The following is a 21,819-nucleotide window of genomic DNA, read 5'->3' on the forward strand; positions in this document are numbered from 1 at the left end:
CGGCGCCCCGTGGCCCCACTTCGTTTCTCCCTCGGTCTTCTGGAAGCTTCGTGGAAAAATAAGCCCCTGGGCGTTGATTTCGTCCAATTCCGAGAATATTTCCTTTGTAGGATTTCTCGAAACCAAAAACAACAGAAAACGAGCAATCGGCTCTTCGGCATCTCGTCAATAGGTTAGTGCCGGAAAATGCATAATAATGACATATAATGTGTATAAAACATGTGAGTATCATCATAAAAGTAGCATGGAACATAAGAAATTATAGATACGTTTGAGACGTATCACTCATCTGCCCACGTGGTGGTGGAAACGCCTCATTGGGTTGATGAGGCTGAGCCTGCTGGACCTGGTGCTGGGGTGGTGGTGGTGGTGGAGGTGGTGGTTGCTGTTGCTTCTGCCGGATGAGTTTCTCCATGTCAAGGAACTGCCTACAATCTCTGAGCAGGTGGCTTGACTTTGTTTTGTTGTCCTTGGAATCAATGTACGAGTGCAAGTAGCAAGGAGCGTTGATCTGCTCGGCGAAGGGTAGCTCGGGAGTCCTCTGTGGTCGCGGTTTGTAGTTGCCGTGGTTTCCAGAATTATTCCGGTTACCATCCTGCCGATCGTCTCGTCTGTCGTCATCTCGATCGTCCTGCCGATCAGAATATCCTGCGGCTACCAGGTTACTATCGTTGTAGCTGCGGTTTTCCTTTTCTTGTGACGATCCCTTCGTCCACCCGAATCATGCTTCGGCTGGTCGTCATCTTCATCATCACTGCGCTGTCGTGGCCTTCGTACGTTGTCCTCGCCATCAGCCCAGCTGTTGGCGATTTCCATTAACTTGGTTATTGTTTTTGGTTTTTTACGCCCGAGTTCCTCTATGTAGCTTTCACGTCGGATGCCATCGCTGAAGACATCGATTGCTCTGTCGACAGAAACGTCTTCGACAGCGTTTAAGATCTTGGTGAATCTCCCGATGTATGCACGCATCGATTCCTTCTGCTTTTGCTGGCAATGCCGTAATTCCTCAATCCCAACGAGCCTTTTGTATGTTGCCTGGAAATTGGCAACAAAAGCGTCTACTAGGTCGTCCCATGATTTGATGGAACCCTTCAGCAGACCTCTTAACCAAGCTTGTGCTGAGTCCTTTAGGTAAAGCTGCAAGCATTGCATTGTTGCTATCTGATTTCCTTTGTGCAGAATCACAGTCTGCAGGTAGTCGTCTATCCAGGACCTCGGCTCCTGCTGTCCATCGTATTTGGCGGCGTCAGTAGGAGTAGGTTTGAACTTTCTGGGGGGCATCGCTTCGCGGATTTTGTAGCTTAAACAATCGGCCCCCCTTAGCTCGCCGTCGTTCTCCCGGCTTTCATCTGAAGAATCACTATCATATTCCTCCCTAGCGGCGCGTCATCGCCTTGCTTTGTCGATTCTGCTCTGAGTGATTTCATCTCGAGCGTCTCTCGCACGATGCTTTGAGCCACTGGACTGTAGCGTGGTCTTTTCCTTCCGCGGGACCAAGTTGTCCCCTAATATCGCTAGACTTTCTAGGGCACCTCGGTGGGCTTGGGCCATAGAACCTTCAGGGCGCCGATTGATGAGGTATGCCGCGGGATTGGCAGTTGCTCCTGCGACGGTTTTTGGCCGTGGCATGCCCGCGGTGTCCGTGGTCATAAAAGACTTGGTCAGGTTCGATGTTATTTCCCTGGCGTCATCTTCCGAGAGTCTGGACAATCTTGATCGGTGCTTGCCCGCCCCTTGAGTGCTTCGGGAGGCGCTTCCTCGCGAACCTCTCCTAGATTGTTCTGCAGCAGTTAAGCGTCTCTCGAGGGCGGCTTGCTCTTTCGATAGGTGTTCCCGGTTTTTCTCTAGTATAGAGCGATAAGCGTTGAGGGTTCCAACCGAGGTTCCTGCGGGGAGCGGCGTGTTGTTAAGTATGGCTGCCTTGGCTGCTGCCCATTCCTCGTCCGCGATGGTGTAATCGCTGTTGTTGTTGCTGGCGCTATTTTCGAAACTCGCTCGTCTACTGGAACGAGGGGTGTGATCTCCGTCTCCCCTGTGCCTTGTGTTTCCCGTGTTATTGGCGACATAAACCTGGTGGTGTGCCGTTCTCCGGGTGGTACCTTGGACGATGCTGTCGACGTTGTCCTCTCCCGACGAATACTGGGCATTGCAGATGAACGGTGTGTCGCTTGAACCTAGCCCGTGCCTGGCATCGCAGTGCAAGTAGTAGTATGAGGTTATCTCCGAAGATGCGGGATTGCCAGATCCAACCGACATGGAAGACGTTGAACGAGAAGTCGATGACGCAGGCAAGTCCGTCGAGTCCGTCAGACCAGCCGAAAGGTCGATTGATGATGACGTGCTTGGATCTGTCGATCCGGAGGCGAGTGGCTCCAGCAGTCGAAGAATTCCTTCCGCGTTGACGTTGTAGTGGACGCTGCCGAAGGTCATCCCCATGTTTCCTTGTAGATCTGAGAAGGTCGAGCGAGACGAGTCGCTGTGCGGGGTGAATTCATAGGAGCCGAATCGAATCGGGCTTCCCAGGCTTGGCGATGATGGTGTCGATGACATGACTAGATCTGCCGATGACCGATCTTGTGCCGACAGGGTTCCCACAGACGGCGCCAATTGTCGAGGGTGCTCCTCGGCAATGCCCTCCTATAGGGGCTTAGGGTTGATGGAATCCTGCAGGCTGACACGAGACATCGGTTCGCAGACAAGCGGGGAGAGGGATTTACCCAGGTTCGGGGCCCTCGATGAGGTAAAACCCTTACGTGGCTAAGGGGTGCCGAAGGGTTCGGCTGAGATATCGTCGAGAGGCTAAGTGTTGCGGCGACCTAGCTCTAGACTTCTGGTGGCTAAGATTGCTAAGATTGTACCTGTCCCTCGGCAGCCCCTCTCCTGGCCTTTATATAGGAGGCCGGGTCTCAAGAGATCTGTCTGGGTACGACTAGGTTTACAAAATACCTAGCACTAAACTTTCCTTGTTCGGCTCTTCATCTTGTTCTTCAAGGAATCTTCTCCAGCACCGTCCTAGTGGCCCACCTTGCCATCGGGTATCTTCATGGGCCTCTAGTTGGGTCGTACAGGATAGGGCAATATCGGTTACCCGAAGGGTAATGCCCACGTCACTAGTTTTATTTTAGTAGATCACAAGCATGAATTCATTTGTTGCTTATTAAGGTTCTATAAGTAAAGGTGAAGTTCATATGATCACATGTGATAAACCCCTAGGGTTTTAGAATTGAAACTAATTTAGGATGATCACATAAAATAATGGAATCAAAGTTCTTATTCATATTAGGACTAGGGTTTCTAAATTGTAATATCATTTATAAAATGATAATTGGTAATGGAGTTGAAATTATTAACTACTTTGAAATAAATTAATGATATTCTTATCATTTTATTATTTAAAAGGTTTAAGAATTAAGACAAATACTAGTTAGGGTTTAATTAGAAACTGGGGTTTTGTAGTTATTATTAGGTTTTAAAATAATAAATTGTTAACTAAAAATGTTTAAGTAAACAACTGTTGAGCTACTTAAATAATATTAGCTTTTAATGTTTTCTTGCTTTATTATTATTTAAAAAAATGGTAAATGGTAATTTGCAATTTAGGGTTTATAATAATACTACTAATATTTTAGTTCATGAAATATGATAAAGAAATTGAATATTAACATTTTATTTACTTACTGATTAGATACTATATATTTTTGAAACTAAACTAATTAATAAGTTTTATTTGAATTAAGGATAAAAGAAAAGTCATAAACAATAAAGGTTAAAATAATTAAATTTTCATTTTGACAAACATTTTTATTTTATATTTTTATTGAATAGAGTTTATTTTTGTGAGCATTTTGATATCTTGTTTATATTTTTCTGAGCTAAAATGAATTTTATTTATTTTGGTAAAGTTACAGTTATTTTCTCGAATTTTCAAATAAAACAAAAACTAAACCTACCCGGCCTAAATCTAACCCTAGCCACTGACTAATGGGACCTAGGGCCACGTTGGCTGCCAGGTGGGACTGGACCAAGTAAAAAGTGCTGCAGGGCCCCACGGCCACGTCACACTCACCGACGGCTTGACGCCGGTGGCCAGATGGTGACCGCGCCGATGGTTTAGGACCCTGATACGTCCATTTTGCATCACTATTTTATATCATAATTTACTGTTATTCATTGATATATTTCATATTTAGAGATGATACTTATGTTATTTCACCTATTTTGCATGTTTCATGATTATTGGAGAATTACTCACCGGAGTCAGGATTCTGCTGGAAAAAGCGTCGTCAGGATACAATATTTCTGAAGACCAACAATTGACGGAAAATATACCGAAGCTCCTATTTTTCAAAATGATGGAGCCAGCCAAAAGGGAAGGCCGAGGAGGGCCGCCATGGGCCCTCCCCATAGGTCGGCGCGGCCACCAAGGCCGGCGCGCCGCCACGTGGGGAGGGGGCCCACGACCCCCTCGGCCATCGCCCTTTCGCGTACTTCATCTTCCAGAAACCCTAAGGTGCGGGGGGACATCGAGGATAGTCAGCACTGCCTCCTCGAGGCGGAAAACACGAGAGAGAAAAGAGCTCTCCGGCAGGGCAAAAATCTGCCGGAGAAATTCCCTCCCGGAAGGGGGAAATCGTCGCCATCGTCACCGTCATCGAGCTGGACTTCATTGGGATCATCATCACCATCATCTCCACCACTGACACCGTCATCTCCACTGCTGCACCTCATCTCCGTTGTAACATCTAGGGTTGAATCTTGAGTATTTCATAGGGGATGTTAATTACTCCTTGTTATTGATGCTATTGAGTGAAACCGTTGAATCAAGGTTTATGTTCAGATTGTTATCCATCATCATATCACCTCTGATCATGTTCCATATGATGTCTTGTGAGTAGTTCGTTTAGTTCTTGAGGACATGGGTGAAGTCTAAATGTTAGTAGTGAACTATGTTGAGTAATATTTAATGGTTTGATATTTAAGTTGTGGTGTTATTCTTCTAGTGGTGTCATGTGAACGTCGACTACATGATACTTCACCTTTATGGGCCTAGGGGAATGCATCTTGTATTCGTTTGCTAATTGTGGGGTTGCCGGAGTGACAGCAACCTAAACCTCCGTTAGTATATCGATGCATGAGGGATAGCAGGATCTTAGAGTTTAAGGCTGTGGTTAGATTTATCTTAATTACTTTCTTTTATTTGCGGATGCTTGCAAGGGGTTTAATCACAAGTATGTATTAGTCCTAGGAAGGGCGGTGCATTAGCATAGGTTCACCCACACAACACTTATCAAAACAATGAAGATTAATCAACTATATGAAGCGAAAGCACTAGACTAAATTCCCGTGTGTCCTCAAGAACGTTTGGTCATCATAAGTAAACAAATCGGCTTGTCCTTTGTGTTAAAAAGGATTGGGCCACTTGCTGCAATTATTATTCTCGCACTTTACTTACTTGTATTTTATTTATCTGCTATATCAAAACCTCCTGAAAACTTGTCTGTGAGCATTTACAGTGAATCCTTCATCGAAACTGCTGTCAACACCTTCTGCTCCTCATTGGGTTCGACACTCTTATTTATCGAAAGTACTACGATACACCCCCTATACTTGTGGGTCATCAAGACTATTTTCTGGCACCGTTGCCGGGGAGTGAAGCGCTATTGGTAAGTGGAATTGGTAAGGAAAACTTTTATTGTACGTGTTGTTTTTATTTCTGCCTGCTGCTATAATTCATTATGGAGAGATCTTCTCTTGAATTCCTATTTGGAAAATCTACTACTACTGCAACGGTAGTGGATGAGACGCCAGGTGAGAAAGTGATTCCATATAAAATACCTATGAAAATTATTGAACGTGTCGTGGATAACCGCTATGAAGGGGATGGAACTGTCCATCCTGGAGATCATTTATTGTTTTTACATGAATTATGCGGGTTATTCAAGTGTGCAGGTATTTCTATGGATGAAGTTAGGAAGAAACTATTCTCTATGTCGCTGTCTGGTAAAGCGGCGCATTGGTATAAACTGCTGAAGAATGGGCATTCTCTTGATTGGAAGGATATTATGCCTCTATTGTATTCTAAATTCTATCCTCCAAGTGAAATTCACAAAGACCGAAACCGCATATATAATTTCTGGCCACATGATGGAGAGAGTATTGCCCAAGCATGGGGGAGATTGAAGTCTTTAATGCTCAAATGCCCCATTCATGAGCTTCCTGGTAATATCATCATTGATAATTTCTATGCAAGACTTTCTTTCAAGATAAAACCTTGCTGGATACTACTTGTTCTGGATCATTCACGCGCAACAAAGAAGAGTTTAAATGGGACCTTCTTGATCGGATTCAAGAGAATACTGAAGGATGGGAGAACGACAAAGGTAGAGAGTCAAGTATAAATTATGATTATGAATGCATTGAAACTTTTATGGATACTGATAAATTTCGAAATATGAGTGCTACTTATGGCCTTGACTCTCAAGTTGTTGCAAATTTCTATAAAGCTTTTGCCTCTCATTTTGAATTGCCTAGGAAGAGTTTTAATAAGTATCATGAACCTTACAAAGATAAAACTGATTCACCTATAGGTAAATGTATTGAATTTAAAACTGTTGATCAAATTCTTCCTGAAGCTTATTTTGAAAAAATTCCTTTTCCTGCTAAAATGAAGGAGTATTCTGTTATAACTAGTGTGGTTAACAAAAGTGCAAAGAAACCTATAGAACCTGACGAGCAAATAAATGTTGAACCTGCTGTTGCAATAGTTAAAGACCTTGTGACTGAAAAAGTAGAAGATGGTCACATTTTTTTCTGTGAAGATGCTTCTAATATTGTTTCACATCCTAGTAAGTCTAGGAAAGCCAGTGTTCCTATGCTCTCTGTTAGAATTGGTGATCATTGTTATTATGGTTTATGCGATATTGGTGCAAGTTCTAGTGCCATTCCTTATGAGCTTTACAGGGAAATCATGCATGAAATTGGTTCTTGTGAACTTGAAGATATTGATGTGGTTATTCGGCTAGCTAATAGAGAAACTATCTCTCCTATTGGTATTGTTCGAGATGTGGAAGTTCTATTTGGTAAGATTAAATATCCTGCTGACTTGTTGGTGCTTGGTTTTGCTGCTAGTAAGACTTGTCCTATCATATTTGGTAGACCTTTTCTAAATACTTGTGGAGCTATTATAGATTGCAAGAAAGAGAAAATTGTGATTAAATTTTCTGGTGAATCTTATGAGTTTAATTTCTCTAAATTTGCCAAAGTTCCTTATGAAGCTGAATTGCCTAATGATGATTTTAGAGTTGAACAGCTTGCATCTATTGCTCTTGCTCCTAATAATCCTTTGCAGCAATATTTGGAGGATCATGAGAGTGAAGTCTTTAGGGAAGAAAGGAATGAGCTTGATGAAATTTTCCTTCGTCAACCCATTCTTAAACATGACTTACCGGTCGAAGATCTAGGTACAATACCACCACCAAAGGAAGATCCTGTTTTTGATTTGAAACCGTTACCTGATATTCTTAAGTATGCTTATATTGATGATAAGAAAACATATCCTGTTATTATTAGTGCTAAGCTTTCATATTTTGAGGAAGAAAGATTATTGGAAATATTGAAGAAACACTGAGGAGCTATTGGCTACACTCTTGATGACTTCAAGGGGATTTCTCCCTCCATTTGCCAACATGCCATCAACATGGAAGATGATGCAAAGCCTGTTGTTGAACATCAGCGTCGTCTAATTCCGAAGATGAAGGATGTGGTAAGGAATGAGGTATTGAAACTTCTTGAAGCTGATATTATATATCCTATTGCTGATAGTAGATGGGTTAGTCCTGTGCATTGTGTTCCTAAGAAAGGAGGAATAACTGTTGTACCTAATGATAATGATGAGCTCATCCCTCAAAGAGTAGTTGTAGGGTATAGAATGTTCATTGATTTTCAAAAAGTTAATAAAGTTACTAAGAAAGATCATTACCCTTTGCCTTTTATTGATCAAATGCTAGAAAGGTTATCTAAAAATACTCATTTCTGCTTTCTTGATGGTTATTCTGGGTTTTCACAAATTGCGGTTAGAGCTAAAGATCAAGAGAAAACCACTTTCACTTGTCCCTATGGAACTTATGCTTATAGGCGTATGCCTTTTGGTTTATGTAATGCTCCTGCTACTTTTCAAAGATGCATGTCTGCTATTTTCCGTGGCTTTTGTGAAAAGATTGTAGAGGTATTCATGGATGATTTTTCTGTCTATGGGAATTCTTTTGATAATTCTTTGCGAAACCTTGATAAAGTTTTGCAGAGATGTGAAGAAACTAACCTTGTTCTTAATTGGGAGAAATGCCACTTTATGGTTAATGAAGGAATTGTATTGGGACATAAAATTTCCGAGAGAGGTATTGAAGTTGATAGAGCTAAAGTTGAAGCAATTGAGAAGATGCCCTATCCTAGGGATGTTAAAGGTATTCGTAGTATTCTTGGTCATGCTGGTTTTTATAGGAGATTTATTAAAGATTTCTATAAATTTTCAAAGCCTCTTACTAATCTTCTTCAAAACGATGTACCTTTTGTTTTTGATGATGATTGTAAGGAAGCTTTTGAAACTCTAAAGAAAGCCTTAACAACTGCTCCTGTAGTTGAACCTCCTGATTGGAATTTACCTTTTGAAATTATGTGTGATGCTAGTAATTTTGCTGTAGGAGCTGTTCTTGGACAGCGAGTAGATAAAAAATTGAATGTTATTCATTATGCTAGTAAGACTCTTGATGCTGCTCAAAAAAATTATGCTACAACTGAAAAAGAGTTATTAGCTGTAGTTTTTGCTTGTGACAAGTTTAGACCTTATATTGTTGATTCAAAAGTCACAGTTCATACTGATCATGTTGCAATTAGGTACCTTATGGAAAAGAAAGATGCTAAGCCAAGGCTTATTAGATTGGTGCTTCTTTTGCAAGAATTTGATTTACATATTGTAGATAGGAAAGGTGCTGATAATCCTGTTGCTGATAATTTGTCTAGATTGGAAAATATTGCTTATGATCTTGTTCCTGTTAATGATAGTTTTCCAAATGAGCAATTGGCTGCAATAAAGGTGAGCTCGCGAGATAGTCCTTGGTATGCTGATTATGCTAACTTTATTGTTTCCAAGTACTTGCCTCCAACCTTCTCAGCTCAGCAAAGGAGGAAATTCTTTTATGACTTGAGGCATTATTTTTGGGATGACCCACACTTACATAAAGAAGGAGTGGATGGTATTATGCGAAGATGTGTCCCCGAATATGAACAACAAGAGATATTGAGTAAGTGTCATGGTAGTGTTTATGGAGGACATCACGCCGGAGATAGAACCGCGCAAAAGGTTCTACAGTCAGGATTTTATTGGCCAACTCTCTTCAAAGATGCAAGAAAGTTTATGTTGGCTTGTGATGAATGTCAAAGAGTTGGTAATATCTCTAGACGCAATGAAATGCCTATGAATTATACTCTCGTTATTGAACCATTTGATTGTTGGGGATTTGACTTCATGGGTCCTTTCCCTTCTTCAGAAGGTAACACTCATATACTTGTTGTTGTTGATTACGTTACCAAATGGGTGGAAGCCATACCCACAAAAAGTGCTAACGGTGAGACCTCTTTAAAAATGCTTTTAGATGTTATTTTTCCTAGGTTTGGAGTACCTAGATATCTTATGACTGATGGAGGTTCTCATTTTATTTATGGTGGTTTTAGAAAAAATCTTGCTAAATATGGTATTAATCATAGAATTGCTTCAGCTTATCATCCTCAAACTAGTGGGCAAGTAGAATTATCAAATAGAGAAATTAAATCTATCTTGCAAAAGACTGTTAATAAATCTAGGAAAAATTGGGCTAGTAAGTTGAAAGAAGCGTTGTGGGCTTACAGAACTGCTTATAAAAATCCTATGGGTATGTCTCCTTATAAAATGGTTTATGGAAAAGCTTGTCATTTACCTTTAGAACTAGAGCACAAAGCTTATTGGGCTGTAAGAGAACTTAATAAAGATCTTAAACTTGCCGGTAAGAAAAGGTTGCTACAATTGAGTTCTTTAGATGAGTGGAGAAGTGAAGCCTATGAAAATGCTAGACTTTTTAAGGAGAAAGTTAAGAAATGGCATGATAGAAGAATTATTAAAAGAGAATTTATTGTTGCAGATAAAGTCCTATTGTATCGGTCTCGTCTCAGATTTTTTGCAGGAAAATTACTCTCAAAATGGGAAGGACCATATGTCATTGTGGAGGTGTATCGTTCAGGGGCAATAAAAATTGCTTCGATGAAAGATGATGCCACACAAGTGGTGAATGAACAAAGACTCAAACATTATATTTATGGAGATTCTTATAATGAAGATGTTGATGTTATTCGAGTGGTGACTCCGGAAACTTTCATCAAAGATCAAATTGATAGTTCTGCAGAGTTCGACTTCGAATAGGTAACAGTTCTGGTAGTAAAAAGTCCGCGTTTAACTTTCCGAACAATATTTTTGCTATTTTTAGAAAATATGAAAAATTACGAGATCGAATCGGAGTGGAGGAGACGCACGAGGGCACGTCCCCACGTGGTGGCGTGGGCCCCATCCTGGCCGCGCCGCCATATGGGGACAGCTCCTCGGAGTCCCTCTCCCACTCGGGTTCGACCTGGTACTTTCCTTCTGTCGTGAATTTTTTTGTTATATAATCCCCCGGATCCCCCGAGGTCCATATATCGTCTTTTCGTCGTGTTTTGTTTCGAGCTGTTTTCTGCCAGGTATTATTTTCAAATCTAGAGCCACCATGTCTTTGTCGGGAACTCCGAAGGACAGTTTCTTTGAGAACGTCGTCAACCCGTACATGAACGAGCTGAAGATGCATCCCAAAGAATTGCTGCTCGTAGATGGAGAGTTGCAGATAGAAGATGTCCGGGGTCCTAAAGGAGAAGGAAGTTTGGAGGACATGATTGAGAAACTAGAACAAGAGGTCTTCACCTACAAGAAGATGGCTGAATGTGAAGTGGACATCTTCCACAAAATTGTGTCCGAACTTATTGATGAACACAAGAAGGAGACTACAAAGCTGTGGGATGATATCATTTCGCTTCACAACACTACCAACAAACTCCAAGCGCAACTTTATGATGTTCAGAATCAAAATTGTGAGTATGAAAACAGGTTTAAACACATAAGCTATGCTGCCAGTTTCAGGATTCCTGAGACCAAGACGTCGTTTATTGATGGAGAACCTCTTCCTTGGAAGTCTGATGACGGGAAGAATTCACAACCATCATCACCGAAGGAGTAATTCATCATTGGTATTGGCATCCCCTTGGCTTGTTCCAAGCTTGGGGGGAGTGCCGCGGTATCACATCATCACTATCTTTTACCTTTTTACTGTCAAGTAGTGTCATATCATGAGTAGGGAAATTATCATATAAGATGGTTTGCAGTGTGGAAGTATCTCTCTCTTAGTTGGTTATCTATGTATCCCTTGGTGTGAGCTATCGTTATGGAATATTAATGAGAAGTTTTATCATTTACTTTTTGCACACCTTATTTTAGTTTGCAATTTCTGTTATATGATTGATCTTGTTGTTAGTATTGATATCACTTTGGGAGCATCAAGTAAATCTATTTGGTTTTGGTAAACTTAGCATTGGTCAATAGCAACAATACTTTGAGGCTTAAGTAGGAAAGAGGGAAGTACATGTAGATATATTATTTCATTATCTTTCTTTCTTGTTAGCTAATGAGCTTAGTATTCTGAAGTTAAAATTGTTTGTGCTTACAAGGAAGATGCATGATTGTTTCTATCACATGTATATTTGTTTGTTTCCCTCAACTCTTATGCTTGCTAACCAACCTTGCTAGCCAAAGACCTGTACTGAGAGGGAATGCTTCTCGTGCATCCAAAACATTAAACCAAACCCATGCCATTTGTGTCCACCATAACTACCTATTATGTTGTATTCTGCGCCACTCCAAGTAAATACTTCATGTGCTACCTTTAAACAATTCAAAAGTTATTATCTCTTATTTGTGTCAATGTTTTATAGCTCATGAGGAAGTATGTGGTGTTTTATCTTTCAATCTTGTTGGACGGACTTTTGCCAATGGACTAGTGGCATATACATCCACTTATCCAACAATTTTGCAAAAAGAGCTGGCAACGGGGTGCCCAGCCCCAATTAATAACTTTCATTAGTAATTCTCTTCACATGTTTTGCCCTGATTTATCAGTAAGCAACTTAATTTTGCAATAGGCACTCCTCCATGGTATGTGAAATGTTGGAAGGCACCCGAGGATTCGGTTAGCCATGGCTTGTGAAAGCAAAGGTTGGGAGGAGTGTCATCCATAAATAAAACTAAAGTACATGTGTAAACAAAAGAGAAGAGGGATGATCTACCTTGCTGGTAGAGATAACGTCCTTCATGGGAGCCGCTCATTGAAAGTCTGTTTGACAAGGGGGTTAGAGTGCCCACTACCATTCGTTGACAACAACAAACACCTCTCAAACCATTATTTTTATGCTCTCTTTATGATTTCAAACTTAAAAGCTCTAGCACATGATTTAATCCCTGCTTCCCTCTGCGAAGGGCCTATCTTTTACTTTTATGTTGAGTCAGTAAACCTATTTCCCTCTACCTCAAGCAAGCAATTGAGTTGTTGTGATCCAACCATTTATATTGTGATCTATTTAATCATGTCTTTTATTCTTCCTTGTTTAGTACAAATTTTATCTGAATGAATATGACTTTGAAGGTTATCAATGATTATGAGAAGATTGTTATGATTGAGCATGTAAATTCTGCCATATAAGCTCTAATATAAAGACACTGCTCGGAAGATAAGTACAACATGTTAATTGTTCTTTGACCAAGAACGAAGTTTGCCATCACCAATTATGATTTCCTATGCACCTTTATTTGTGATTTCCCTTTACTTGTTTCAAGTTGAGTTATATGAGGAGGTTGTTTACTAGAATGTCTTGTGTGAATTAATAAATGTGATTCTTCTTGCCCGTATTTTATTTATCGACTCTTCACTCCATAAACATGTGGTCTTGTTTACTGAGTTCAGTTTCGCTTGGAGACAAGCGAGGTCTAAGCTTGGGGGGAGTTGATACGTCCATTCTGCATCACTATTTTATATCATAATTTACTGTTATTCATTGATGTATTTCATGTTTAGAGATGATACTTATGTTATTTCACCTATTTTGCATGTTTCATGATTATTGGAGAATTACTCACCGGAGTCAGGATTCTGCTGGAAAAAGCGCCGTCAGGATACAATATTTCTGAAGACCAACAATTGACGGAAAATATACCGAAGCTCCTATTTTTCCAAATGACGGAGCCAGCCAAAAGGGGAGGCCGAGGAGGGCCGCCATGGGCCCTCCCCATAGGCCGGCGCGGCCACCAAGGCCGGTGCGCCGCCACGTGGGGAGGGGGCCCACGACCCCCTCGGCCATCGCCCTTTCGCGTACTTCATCTTCCAGAAACCCTACGGTGCGGGGGGACATCGAGGATAGTCAGCGCCGCCTCCTCGAGGCGGAAAACACCAGAGAGAAAAGAGCTCTCCGGCAGGGCAGAAATCTGCCAAGGAAATTCCCTCCCGGAAGGGGGAAATCGTTGCCATCGTCACCGTCATCGAGCTGGACTTCATTGGGATCATCATCATCATCATCTCCACCACCGACACCGTCATCTCCACCGCTGCACCTCGTCTCCGCTGTAACATCTAGGGTTGAATCTTGAGTATTTCATAGGGGAAACTCTCCCGGTGTTAATTACTCCTTGTTATTGATGCTATTGAGTGAAACTGTTGAATCAAGGTTTATGTTCAGATTTTTATCCATCATCATATCACCTCTGATCATGTTCCATATGATGTCTTGTGAGTAGTTCGTTTAGTTCTTGAGGACATGGGTGAAGTCTAAATGTTAGTAGTGAACTATGTTGAGTAATATTTAATGGTTTGATATTTAAGTTGTGGTGTTATTCTTCTAGTGGTGTCATGTGAACGTCGACTACATGATACTTCACCTTTATGGGCCTAGGGGAATGCATCTTGTATTCGTTTGCTAATTGTGGGGTTGCCGGAGTGACGAGCAACCTAAACCCCCGTTAGTATATCGATGCATGAGGGATAGCGAGGATCTCGAGTTTAAGGTTGTGGTTAGATTTATCTTAATTACTTTCTTGTATTTGCGGATGCTTGCAAGGGGTTTAATCACAAGTATGTATTAGTCCTAGGAAGGGCGGTGCATTAGCATAGGTTCACCCACACAACACTTATCAAAACAATGAAGATTAATCAACTATATGAAGCGAAAGCGCTAGACTAAATTCCCGTGTGTCCTCAAGAACGTTTGGTCATCATAAGTAAACAAATCGGCTTGTCCTTTGTGTTAAAAAGGATTGGGCCACTTGCTGCAATTATTATTCTCGCACTTTACTTACTTGTATTTTATTTATCTGCTATATCAAAACCTCCCGAAAACTTGTCTGTGAGCATTTACAGTGAATCCTTCATCGAAACTGCTTGTCAACACCTTCTGCTCCTCGTTGGGTTCGACACTCTTATTTATCGAAAGTACTACGATACACCCCCTATACTTGTGGGTCATCAGACCCCCTGAGATGGGCGGATTAATATTTCCGAACCATAAGATCACCACGAACCTAATGGTGTCCATGGATCCACGCAATAGTCACCAGAGCTAGCTCCGGCTGCGAGCTCGCGGCGGTGCTGCTCCGGCGAAGGATCAATCGAAGGCTACCGTAGATGCTAGGGAGGACGAATGGGTTCGGATAGATGCGCAAGCATCACCGTGAATGATGATGAGACCCTCGGTGAAGCTTGAGATGTGTCGGAGATCGAGCACGGCGTCGCGATTCCGACGAACTTCCGTGGAAGGAAATTCCAAAATTAGCTCGATTGGTGAAGCTCCTTCTCGATTCCTTCTACCGGAATGATCGGTGAACTCGTGCGCTTCTAGCCATCCACTTGATAGACGCTGGGGTGGCCTCCATCGACGGCAACGTGATGAACTCCGGCGATGTACTCGTGGAAGAGATCGGTTGATAGAGAGCAAATGCGAGGTATTTGAGTGGTGAGGTGAACAAGATGAGCACGGCGATCCTCTTGGTGGTATTTATAGGGCTGGAGGTGGTCGGAACGACGACGAACGTCGGCGACGAGCGGTCCAGATACGGCGGTGCTCTCTGTTAGGGTTTCTGTGCGGGAATCTTGATGCTCTGACTGGCAGCGGATGCAGATGTAGTTCAACTCTACTCTGGAGTGGCGAGTGGCGTCCGGCGGTGTCCTTATCCTTGTCGAGGAGGTGGCAGAAGCTCCTCCGTCGAGCTGTCGTCGCCGGGAAGGAGAACGAAGCCCCTTTTCTTCTATCTCGCCGAAACGGTAAGGTGGGCTGTTTGTTCGTGGGTTGGGCCGAGTTGATGGCTTCGGGCCGCCGAGGTGTCCTGGTCTGCCAGTGTAAGTTTCCCTCTCTTTCTCTTTTCAAACTTTCTGTTTTTATTTTATCGGTTTGAATTTGCTATTTGAATTCAAATTGATTTCCGGTTTCTTTTACGGAGTTCTAAATTATTTGAATATCAAAACAATTTGATAATGTTTCTCACTTCGTATTGTTTTGTTTTTAAATAACCATTTTATAATTGATTCATTTTATGTTCTCATGAGACACAACTCAAAATTTAAAATAGGTATAGATTTAGGGTTCATCTCAATTGCCTTTTAAATTTAGGAATCAATTCTGTTTTAAAGGATTTGAAATGGAGAACATGTGAAGGTGAACATATTCTATTGTGCTAGTGCTTATTCATAGTGATTACTCACATATAATTTAATTATGGGGTTTAACAAATGGTAAAGGAAATGGAATTGGTTCATGATTTTATGTGGAGAATTATTCCTAAGGTTTTAAGAAGATGGTTAAGAAAGTTTTATAATCACTAATCTGGTTTTAGTAAACTTTAGCTTGAACTAATTAAGATGGATCCTATGTTTATAATTAGCAATGCATTTGCTAATGATGGTTTACTTTATAGAACACTACTTCATTTGGTCTACTAGGATGGAAAGGTAGGGTTTAATATTTTATGTGAAGTGATTCCTATGTGAAAGGTTTAGGGTTTTGGGAATGCTTCACTAATTGAAGTATTAAATAGGCATGAGGCATGGCAGGGTTTAACTACTAGTGATATACTTATTATTTTATGTGATGGATGATATCTATTAATCATATGGGGTTAACTTTATCATTTATATCTACCAGGTATAATCATGCATTAGACAAGATCCACTCATTCCTCACTAATCCCTCTTTAATATTCCTCTCATCACACTCATCCTAGATTCTTAGGGTTTATAATTAATACCAAGTTGTGATGGTTATAGAATTGGTTTGCTAAGGTATTGTTATTGGAATAGGATTCTCACTTCCAAGATTATATATTGACTTGAACAACTAGGATTAGTACTTCTCTAATATTTTTGTAGGAACATGGCTATGGTTAGTATTATAACTTATCTCACTTCTCAATGTCTTGGAATATCCTAAGGTCCTACTCAAGAGATGATGATATGATCCTCTAAATAGATGGTTTGCCTAGGAATTCTACCTTGGTATCTTCTGTAGCTTGTTCTTCATGAAATTTGATAAACCTGCATCTTGTGGTATGCCTCCACCTCCTAGCTTCTTCATCTTGATCCTAACTAATTCACATGGAAAGTCTCAAGTGTTTGGTTTCCTTGTAGCATGGTACAAGATGCTCATATGGATGAAGGGTGTGGCTCTATTTATAGGCTTGGGCAAGCTCTAGTATCATGACACATAGGTGGTGACTCTTGATTTGGTTTGATGAGTAAGGTGCTTGGTTGTCATGCCCTCATCCATAGCAATCCTTTGAGCATGAGGTGGCAAAGCTTGGAAAGCAAGTCATGTAGATATTTTCATCCCACATGGCATAGAGATTATCCTCTCATATGATTTATTTTTGGATAGCCAAGTGGCATTTGCTACTAAATATCATGTGGATGGTTTTATTATTGTGGATGAGTCATCATATCATATTTGATTGGATTTACATTATAATATTGGTAAAAAGTTAAAGTTGAAGGTTATTCCTCAATTTTGGATAGTTGGGTTTGATTTCACCAAGGCATGGTCATATGAGTTTCAAAATACTCATAGTTAGTTTGATTCAAATAGTTTGAACTATAATTCGTAATGTAAATGGATTTAGTTTTATGATATTCCATGTATTTAATAAGTTATGATTTAAATAAGAATGTGTGGCTTTTGTGCACTTTAGACCTCGTGGTTTAACTTATTTATAAGTGAATTAATTTACACACAAAGGTAGTTGCTAACTTTTAAGTGTTAATAAGTTAGGGTTTGATTCTTAAAGAATGTGTTGTTGTAAATCTAATTCCATTTGATCTAATCCATAGATCAAATCATCTCTACCCAAAACAAGGTTTTAACAAAGATCACGGTGAAGTTTATAGCGCTTGACTTGATGAGCTACTTCAATTCCAGCAAGTCAAGTGAAACTTCAGTTACTGTGGTAAGTTTTATTTGAAAGCGCGAAAATTCCCCGGATTTTCTATGCATGAATGCAATGCACACTTTGGTGTTCTCTCATTTTATTGCCTCTAAACCTGGGATATTACACCTAAGCCCCAAAAGGTGAGCATTGCCGAGGAGCACCCTCGTCAACCCGACACCGAAGAGCAGCAACCGGCAAGAGAAAGCCACCACCACAACTTCCACGGCTCACCTCACATTGTAGGGGAGACCACACCCATGGCCGCCATCTGCAGAACCATAGGGCACACCGGTACAGAAGGAAGCAGCGTCCTCCTCCACAGATGGAAGGACAGAGGGGCTCGATACCCAGCCACGACGGCCCCCTAGGCGGGAAGCGTGTCGCCACCATGGCCACCACTGCGTAACCATGGCGCTCGCCAGCCCCAACGGCACACCGCTGCATGATGATGGCTTAGAAAGAGGCGACTTCCCTCGCAGCCACGCCACTAACCACTAGAGGACGGCATGCTGCAAGCAGGCACACCGCTGCGTGACACCACGCCGGCTAGCGAGAGTACTGGCCCACGTCCACTATCATTGAGATGGAAGTACACCGAGGCCTGGGGGTGGGCGCCCTACCACCGAGGCAGGAGACGCCGGAATCCACCCAACGAGCTAGGACGAACAAGATCTGGGAGCCACGGCCACCGCTGACCTGAGCGCTAGCAGCAGCACCTCGAGGCCCACCACGCCACCGCCCAACACCCGCAGCTCTGCCGCCTGTGCTCGTCGCCGCGCCCTATGCTAGCACGACAACACCGCTCGACGCCGACATCCCGCGCCGTCGCCACCGAGCGGTGGGAGAGAGCCCCGCCGCCACCTACGCTGGCCGGGGTTCGCCCGCCAGCACGCCTGGCGGCAGCGAGGGGAGGGGAGGGAGGGGGTGGGGGGCGCAAGGCGGCGGCTAGGGTTTCCTCCTGGCCGCTCGCCGGAGCGACGCAAGAGGTCAAGCTGTTGTCTTTACATGTATAGGATGCCTGAAAACTGCGAGACAGCTTATAGTAACACTCAACAGCTAAACTCGCTAACAAGGTGCTCATAGTGAGCTGCCGACGTCTGAATTTCGATCGCCTTACATTACATGTACGGATGCCTGATCTCTGCAATACCCACACTCGAGAGCCAATCTTCATGAGAAGGTGCGCATGTATGCTTGGGACATGAAGCAGTTTGTTTAATGAATGTTTTGGGTGCTACCTGATTGATGTTATCCTGAGGTGGAACTCTATTCCTTTTGTGTAAAACTGATGCTCGTTACGTAAAAAGATTCGGGATATCAAAACTGAGCAGAATGACGTTTCAAAGACTGAGGTGTTCGCGTGTCCTGTTTGCTATGAACCACTGATAAGGAAAGGGCCGCCAGGTATGAACTTGTATGTCTAACTCCATGACCTTGATCTCTCATGCATATGTCTTGGATGAATTAGAAGTGATGTTGCTTTTGATTTATGCATGTCCCAGGTCTGCAATTTATAAGACCGGATTCAAGTGTTCAAAATGCAACAAGTCATACACCAGCAAAGATATTTTCTTGGATCTCACAGTCACTTCAGGAACAAAAGAATACAGCGAGCTGAAGCCTGCTAGAACTGAGCTGTTCAGGAGCCCGCTCGTTTCATTTCTTTACGGGAGAGGATGGCGTCAGAACTTCAACCGGAGTGGCTTCCCTGGTCGTGATGAAGAGGTGCATTTCTAGGCCACCTCATTCTTCAATTCCATAGCGTTAAGCCTGTACTGCTCAGTGAGTTCTTACTTACCTGGCCTGCAAAATCATACATCTGTGGCCGGCCAGTATTTGCTGCTTCATGTTTTTGTGTTGCAACAAAAAAAATTATCACCATCTTTCTTGCTAAGAAAATATTCAGATTTGTATGTATATAATTTTGAGATGCTTTTACTTTATCAGTTCCAAATGGCTCAATATTATTTCCATCCAGTTGCTGGTGGTATACTCGTTGATGTCAGCTGCGGCAGTGGCTTGTTTGCAAGGAAGTTCGCAACGTCTGGGGCATACTCATCAGGGATTGCTCTGGACTTTTCTGAGAATATGCTCCGCCAATGCTATGATTACATCTGTTAGAGCAATATGCTTGTTGTATTATCAGGGGGCCAAAGACCACAATATATAGTACATGTACATGTGCACATATGCAGAAAGCGCCCTAACATATGGGGAAACTACAATAGACAAATATATACATCTAACACCCCCCTCAAACTCATGGTGGATCCACAACACTGAGTTTGGAGAGTAAGAAATCATGTTGCGTTCGAGTCTGTGCCTTCGTAAAGAAATCCGCCAACAGCAAATCTGAAGGCACATAATGAACCGCAACAACATCATCCTATACCTGTGCACGTGTGTAAAAAGCATCAACACCGATATGCTTGATCAGCTTATGCTTGACCGGAGCACGTGCAACACTAATAGTACCTGTACTGTCAGACAAAAGTGGAGTGGGTGTCGTAACAGAGACCCCAAAATCTGCAAGCAACCACCGTAACCAAGTCACCTCAGCAATCAACAAAGCCATAGCCCGCAACTCAGCCTCAACACTCGAACGGAAAACTGCGACCTGTTTCTTCGTCTTCCAAGCAACAAGCGAACCACCAAGAAACACACAGTAAGCATAGAAGCGAACGACGATCCGTAGGATCACTCGCCCACGTAGCATCCGAATAGCACTAGAGCTGGAGAGAGCTGGAACGGGGAAAGAAAAGGCGACGAGTGATCGTGCCACGAAGATAACGAAGAACAAGGAGGAGATGACTATAGTGAACAGTGGTAGGAGCTGAGACAAACTGACTCGGAATATGAACAGGATAAGAAATATCAGGACGAGTGACAGCAAGATAAACAAGACTCCCAACAAGATGGCGATAACGGGTGGGATCAGGAAGAGGATCACCATCGGTAGGACGAAGCTTAACATTAAGCTCCATAGGAGTATCGACCGTGCGCTCATCCCCATGAGCAAGCACGAGCAAGAAGATCCCGAATGTACTTTTCCCGAGAGATAGAAAAGCCACCGAGGTGGAGGAAACCTCAATGCCAAGAAAATAGCGAAGATGACCAAGATCAGTCATAAGAAACTGATCACGAAGACGAGCCTTGACGAATGCAATATACTCGGGATCATCACCAGTAATGATCAAATCATCAACATAGAGAAGAAGAAGAGTACGTTCACGAGGAGAAGTGTGAACGAAAAGTGCTGGATCATGAAGACTAGGAGAGAAACCAACAGCAGTCACCACAGAGGCGAAGCGCTCAAACCAGGCACGAGGGGCCTGTTTGAGACCATAGAGAGAACGTCGAAGATGACAAACCATCCCATCGGGAACAGAATACCCAGGAGGAGGCTGCATGTAAACTTCCTCACTCAACTCGCCATTAAGAAAAGCATTCTGAACATCAAGCTGGGAGACAGACCAGCGACGAACAGAAGCAACAGCAAGAAGAGTACGCACAGTAGTCATATGAGCCACAGGGGCAAAAGTCTCATCATAGTCACGGCCGTGCTCGTGCTGAAAGCCACGAGCCACAAGACGCGCTTTATAGCGCTCAAGAGATTCATCAGAGCGAGTCTTAATTTTATAGACCCACTTACACATGATAGGACGAACACCAGAAGGGGGAGAAACAAGATCCCAAGTGCCAGTGCGCTCAAGCGCAGCGATCTCCTCAGCCATGGCAAGCTGCCATTCAGGATGACGCTCGGCATCCCGATAAGAAGTCGGCTCGAAACGACGGAGAGACCATACCGACTAGGAGAGTAACGAGCTGGAGCACGACGCCGACGAACGGGCCGTGAAGGGGGAAGCTCATCTCGCGAAGACAAGTCATCATCGAAGAAGAAGGAACAAAGCATCGGAAGGAGCCGAAGCCGGAGAACGAGGAGTACCGGGAGGACTAGACGAACGAGAGGATGGCGCCGAAGGGGCGCATCGAAGTAGGAGAGAGGGGAGGAGGGACAGCAGGGGGTGCATCCGGAAAAAGAAGAAAAGAGATATCATCCACCGGGTAAGTACCCGAGGTGGGGCGAGGATAGAAGGGACGCGTCTCATCAAACGTGACGTCACGAGAGATGCGCATCCGACGACCAACAGGGTCCCAACAGCGATAGCCCTTATGCTCATCACTGTATCCGAGAAAAACACACTCAACAGACTGAGCGGTCAGTTTGGTGCGTTCGCGAGGAGGCAGAAGGA

The 21,819-nt window shown here is 42.8% G+C and overlaps 1 protein-coding gene across 1 annotated transcript; it reads left to right on the forward strand.

Annotated features, from left to right (window-relative positions):
• Positions 1-18,855: 18,855 nt before the first annotated feature.
• On the forward strand, positions 18,856-19,687 carry LOC124690541 (uncharacterized methyltransferase At2g41040, chloroplastic-like; the record flags this gene model as incomplete). The annotated part of the gene is made up of 3 exons (XM_047223914.1): positions 18,856-18,980; positions 19,069-19,291; positions 19,514-19,687. Coding segments are annotated over 3 exons (522 nt in total), but the record flags the coding sequence as incomplete, so codon positions are not given.
• Positions 19,688-21,819: the final 2,132 nt, after the last annotated feature.

Source organism: Lolium rigidum, chromosome 2, assembly GCF_022539505.1.
Source record: "Lolium rigidum isolate FL_2022 chromosome 2, APGP_CSIRO_Lrig_0.1, whole genome shotgun sequence".
Classification (NCBI taxonomy): domain Eukaryota; kingdom Viridiplantae; phylum Streptophyta; class Magnoliopsida; order Poales; family Poaceae; genus Lolium; species Lolium rigidum.